Genomic DNA, 6,000 nt, shown 5'->3' on the forward strand with positions numbered 1-6,000 from the left:
TGTTATTTGAGAAACGATGTCCAAAGGCGTCTCTTTTTAACGTCAGTATTAGTTCAGAGCTCTGAGAGAGCTCTGTCGGATATATATGAGAGAATGGGATCGGCGTGTCCTTATAATTGTGTCCCGCCTAATCGTGTCCTCGTGTTTTGAGTAGCGGCTCGAGGTTTTCGGACCCTCCTCAGTGCCCTATAGTGCATGCGACCTACATACAGTACACTGCGAGAGGCTTCGGCATCTTATTATTATTATTTTTAGTACAAAACGTCGTTGGAGATGTTTATTTGATCGCGTTCCGAACATTACCGTTACCAAAACGTTAACGTTTGTATGTCAGTAAAGAAGGCGGCGTACGACCGTAGTAACAGACCACAAAAAAAAAAAAAACGAGCGAGTGAGACAAAGTCCTCAGATGACCCGTGACAGATTCTCTAAGATGCTCAGTGAAACTTTTCATCTAACGTCCTTATTAAACTGCAGAAATCACACCAGATTTTGACAGCGGGTGCGTCTCAATTAGCTCCCTAGGTGGTGAATCAGTACCTGGTGCACATGAGTTAAGACCCTGACTCAGTGCACATGGATTGAGACACCGAAGACTCCGATGATTTCCGGCGACGTGACTACATATCCGCGCTGTAAAATGTCTCCGCTGGCATTTATGAACAACAGGCAGGACCGGTGTCGTATAAATCTGTCCGCGTAATCACGCGCGTTTCCGTCACGGTACCTCGAGCAAGATCGTAGGCGAGCTAGCGGGTTTATTTGAAATCGTCAAACACTTAAGAGTCGTTCGACTCAAACGAAACGCATATAGGACGTCCGATAGCGTTGTCGCTAAGGTAAGGGATCATTTCAGAGCTACAGCGACGATAACAAGCTACTTACATTTGTAGACGAAGATGGCTGAGAGTTCGTCCGCATTTTTTTCTTTTTCTATTTTGAGCTGAGAGGCTTCCGGAAATATCCAGTGAGCAGAACATGGCGAGCGGAGACGCGCCCTGGTTTTTGCGGTGCATTGTGGGATTTCTTAGGGAGCAAACGTTCCAGTGCACTGGAAGGATTTTGCGATTGAGACGGCCCTTAAAATGGCCGACTCCCTGATCAGTGCCCTGGCTACTGAACTAGGGACCTGATTGAGACGCACCCTCTGTGTCATTTATTACCGTTTACTTTCCTTTTATTGCATTTTTTAAAATTTTATTTCATTGTTATTAAAGGCATTGTCGCTTTACGGCATTTCTTCGCATGTGCAAGACTTTTGCGCAGTACTGCACATGGAAATTTACATATTATATATACACATATATATATATATAAGTCAGCTTCAGTTGCGTTTTCGATCGCGTGTTATTTTGTTACTTAAAGCCGAACGTTAGTCGGAGCAAGAAGCGCCGATTCAATAAAGACATTTTTATCCCGTTTTATTCGGCGCAAGCGAGCCGTAAGGATGCAAATCAGACGTCTTTATCGCAAATCCGGCTAAACGAGCCCTTGAAGTAAAAATCCGCACTATTTAGAGTTATCGAGTGGCAGTTTTTCAGTGTTCAAGGGCATCGGAGCGCGGCGAGTGAAACTCCAGACCTAAAAGCGTCCTCCTGGACGTGTCGTTATATTTTTTCTTTAACTGTAATACGGTCATATTGTTGCATCACTAGCCATTTTCTTTCTTCTTCACATTGCTCCTACAATGCTAATGTGTAAAACGAACTCTAAAGCACTTTTCGGACCAATAAGAGCTGCTGAAAGTTTCTATTGTTAAGTGTTGACAATATGGAGAAAAATGTCTGAACTTCCGTTCAACTTCCACGGTGATCTCATAGGACGTGGTGTAGGTCAGGTCTAGATCGCAGAGAAAAGTAGAAGGCATACGCTCAGGATAGCAACTTTCACTAATGATATTAATAATAATAATAATAATAATAATTCCTTACATAATTAAGCGGGGGGGTGAGGGGGTGAGAATCTCCTCAGCCTCCATTAGTGCATTAAAAGATGTTTATGATATGTGGGGAAGAAAAACTAAACATGACGTGCAGGAAGATGAATAAAAAAAAACGTTAAAACGACACGAATAAACAACATTTCGTATAAAAATTTTTTTTAAAATGGCTAAATTGCAGTTAGATAATAGTGTACGGTAATAAATAATATATATATATATATATTTATTTATTTATTTTTTTGCGGATAACTTTTTATCAGTTTTCAATTACAAAACGAAGGAAAAAAAATGTAAAGATGAAACAAGACACAAGAAAGACAAACAGTAACGCACAAAACAAACAAAAAAAAACAATAAATAATAAAATAAATACAATTGTTATTGAACAATTTATACAAAAGTATTCTTTTTTAAAAGGCAGATATAGATGAAGCCTGGTTTAAATCAATGTTTATGATTTTATATATATATATATATATATATATATATATATATATATATATATATATATATATAATTTTATTTATTTATTTATTTAAATAATATCACAGCACTGTTTAATTCCAAGCAACTTTACACAACTCCAGCGGTCACAGTTTGAACTCGCACCCTTCCGTTCACTGAAACACAAAGGCGCACGCGCTTTTGGCCACCTTTTTTATTTATTTTTTTTCCTTTCCCTGAATATTATCTCAGAATGATTGTGCCTTAAAATGCCGCACTGTTTGGGTTTTTCCCGAGAAGCAAATAAAACGTTTATTGTGGACAGGGTTAAGCGACAGTTGCCCCTTCAGTGGCTGCAACCTAAAACAATGCTGCGTTTCAGAGCCGCTTTGTCATGTCTGTCACCTCAACGTGTGACTTTCCAACCACACACACACACGCACGCGCACACGCTTACACACACACACACACACGATATGTCAATTCCTCCCAGCCAGCCATGTGATTGAATCTTTGCAGATCTGGCCTTTTTTTTCCCCCTCTTGTTGTGTGAAGGCCCAGCTTTTTGAATAGTGCTTGATAAGCAATCAACAGCCACGCAGAATTCGGTGTGAACGTTTTTGCATGAAAAAAGGGCTGCGTGTTAACGGGCTCGCGTAAAAGATAACGCTGAAGGGGAAAAAAAAAACCTAGATCTGATTACATTGACGGAAAGGTCGCGTCTCTCTCACCCGCGTTCTGACCCGCCCGTTCCGAACAATACGCCCGGTGACGAGCCGACTCCGAACCCGACGCCCGTACGTTTCCGTACTTTATGCCACAGAACCGTTCGGCTTTATTTCACACGCCATCGCCAATGAACATTTGCTCGGACGATAATTAATACGCCGGAATTGAACCGAACAGACGACCGTTTTTGTTCACGATCCGGAGTTAAACTGTTCACACAAAAATCACCCACATTTTAAGCATAAAAAAAAAAAAAAAAAAGTATAAAACGTAATAAAACCGATCGTAGAGCCGCGCTGTTCTTTTCCGAATCCAAATTCCAGTCGTTGCGATTTGTTCCAGGATGCGACGTGCGGTATATTTTCTCTCGGTCCAACATTTCATTGGTTATTTTAACGTTGTGACCTATACGTAGGCGTAACTGATAAAGCGAACAGTGAGTGTTGCTACACTGTGATAAAGTTGCCGAAGTCTAATAGCGACTGATTTATTATTTATGTCTGATTTCAGCCCCAGGCCCACCCTCCACCTTCAGCCCAACTCCAGCCTGCCCTGGCGCTGCCCTACCCGTCACAGCCGCTCATTTCCCAGCAGCCTCAGCCTCAGCAGCAAACAGGACCCCGCCTCCCGCCTCGCCAGCCGTCCACCGCCGCGCCCGCCGAGGCCGAGGACGAGTCGCGTCAGGCTAAAGGTCGCACCGGCGCCCGTATCTCCTTGGAGGCGCTGGGAATCCTGCAGAGCTTCGTACAGGACGTAGGGCCGTACCCGGACGACGAGGCCGTGCACACGCTCTCGGCCCAGCTCGACCTGCCCCGGCATACAATCATCAAGTTCTTCCAGAACCAGCGCTTCTGCGTGCGGCCCAAGGAGGTGGCGTCGGGAATCGCCCTACCTGCAGCCAACGAGCAGGACGAGGTGAGCATGACGGACTTCAAAGAAGGCGAGCTGCTCAAAGAGCTGGACGAGAGCACGCAGACTACTAGCATCTTCACCATCAAGATCGAGGAGCACGCGGGAGCCGAGGGACAGTGTCAGGCCGAGCAGGAAGTGAAAGAATAAACCTCGACTCGGATCAGACTCTCATCTCCTCCAAGAGTAGAACTGTAAGACTCTCAACCCGGGACTGCGTAATACAGAAGTATTACCTTTTTGTAAAAGCCCTGTATTATTATTCCACTGTAAAGATTTGCGCATCATTAAATAACCTGCACAATGAAAGAAACAAACAAACAAAAAAAAATGTTCAAAAAAAAATCTTAACTATGTTGCCGTGGATGTTTGCTGACTGCACTTGATGTATGTTGTTTTTACACTGAACTTCCAAACTACTGATTTTAAAAGAAAGAAGAAAAAAAAAAAATATCGACTCGGTCGAAGTTTGATAGACTTTGATAGATGTTTACGTACGTGGTGTTAACTGGATTTTTATTTTAATTTTATTTTAATGCAACTGATAATAAAATAAAAACGGGGGCCTTAACGGTGACAAACTGCTGAACAATACAGCGTTTTCTTTACGAAGCGAAGGATCACACAGGATCTGGCGCCCCAAGACCTGCAGGTAGACTGGAGGAGAATAGTTCGCTCTTTCAATCTTTACTTATTATTTGTTTGGAAGAAATATAAATATATATAAATATATATACATATATAGACATATATTAATTGTAAAAAAAAAATATACAGTCTTAAAGAAACTATGCCAACAAATGCCTTGTACTATATGGCACTGCCGATGTTAGATTATTTTGCGAAATCTTTTGTCGCTGTAATTTTTCAGGATTTTCACACGGTTCGAAAAAATGTGAATCGCGGTCTATTCCTCATCGACCCACGTTATTTATTTGCACCTCATGCAGTTTTCTGATGTAATTACGTCATTTCTGTCACAGCACATTGTTTTATTTGACTATTTATAAATGTAAGTTTGATGGGCAGTAAAAATCTAAGTGTCTTAAACGTTTTAAATGGGGAAAGAAAAAAAAAAATGTGCTTTAACGGTTGCCTAAAAAAAAAAAAAAAAAAAAAAAAAAAAAAAAAAAAAGAAAAGAAAGAAAGAAAGAAAGAAAAAAAAAAAAAAAAAGTGCTGTACGTCAAGCGACTCATGCTACGAGCTTCACGATTAATGTTGTATGCAATTTTTCCTCTCATGCAAATAAGCTTAGGAGAACGAATAAACCTATAGACCACCTTAGAGATTTAAAAAAAAATAAAAATAAATAAATAATAATAAAAAAAAAAATCCCACAAAAAAACAACAACAACAAAAAAAAAAACATATGCAATTTGTGTGGAGTTCGATGTTTGCGACGTGTCTTCCTTTGGTTAAACGATACGATTCAAAGCTATTCCTGTATAAAATATTCTGTATAAAAAGGAGCGTTTGTTTTTTTATGAGTTTAATCGCAAGGAGAAGACCGGTTATTTTGTTACGACTGACTGTTTTATAAGTGTTTCTCGGTTTTTCCTCGAGCAAAACTGTTCTAACTAGGAGTGGATATTGATTGTTAATGACACAATTAAACTGTTTGTATTGCACCCCAGAATCTTTGCATTAATAGCACCAATACATAAATCAAAATGCGGCAAATTTCATTTTTTTTATATAAGAATAGAACATTTTAGGGTTGTAACCGAAGTCATATTTTATTTATATATATATATATATATATGAAAAGCCTAGTGTTGATCATATATATATATATATTTAAAGCCTAGTGTTATACATCATGTATCATCATCTGAGCAGATTTATGGATGTTTTTTTCTCAGCCCTAATATCATCATATATATTAAGATGCCTTTCCTCTAAAGGTTCTTGTTCAAACTGTTCCTCCCTCCATTTCATTCTCTCCTCTGTTTGTTTCCAATTGTGAGCACGTGAC

General features: G+C 40.0%; 1 protein-coding gene across 14 annotated transcripts in view; it reads left to right on the top strand.

Annotated features, from left to right (window-relative positions):
* LOC108256553 (DNA-binding protein SATB1) overlaps nt 1-5,653 on the top strand; it is a 56,841-nt gene extending 51,188 nt beyond the window's left edge. For all 14 annotated transcript variants that reach the window (XM_047150124.2, XM_047150123.2, XM_017453544.3 and 11 more), the window contains one exon: nt 3,626-5,653. In XM_047150124.2, the coding sequence (XP_047006080.1) occupies nt 3,626-4,174 (549 nt within the window). In that variant the 3' untranslated portion in view covers nt 4,175-5,653. The remainder of the gene's footprint in view (nt 1-3,625) is intronic.
* The last annotated feature ends 347 nt before the right edge of the window (nt 5,654-6,000 follow it).

The sequence above is a fragment of the Ictalurus punctatus genome, chromosome 23 (assembly GCF_001660625.3).
Source record: "Ictalurus punctatus breed USDA103 chromosome 23, Coco_2.0, whole genome shotgun sequence".
NCBI classification, from domain to species: Eukaryota; Metazoa; Chordata; class Actinopteri; order Siluriformes; family Ictaluridae; genus Ictalurus; species Ictalurus punctatus.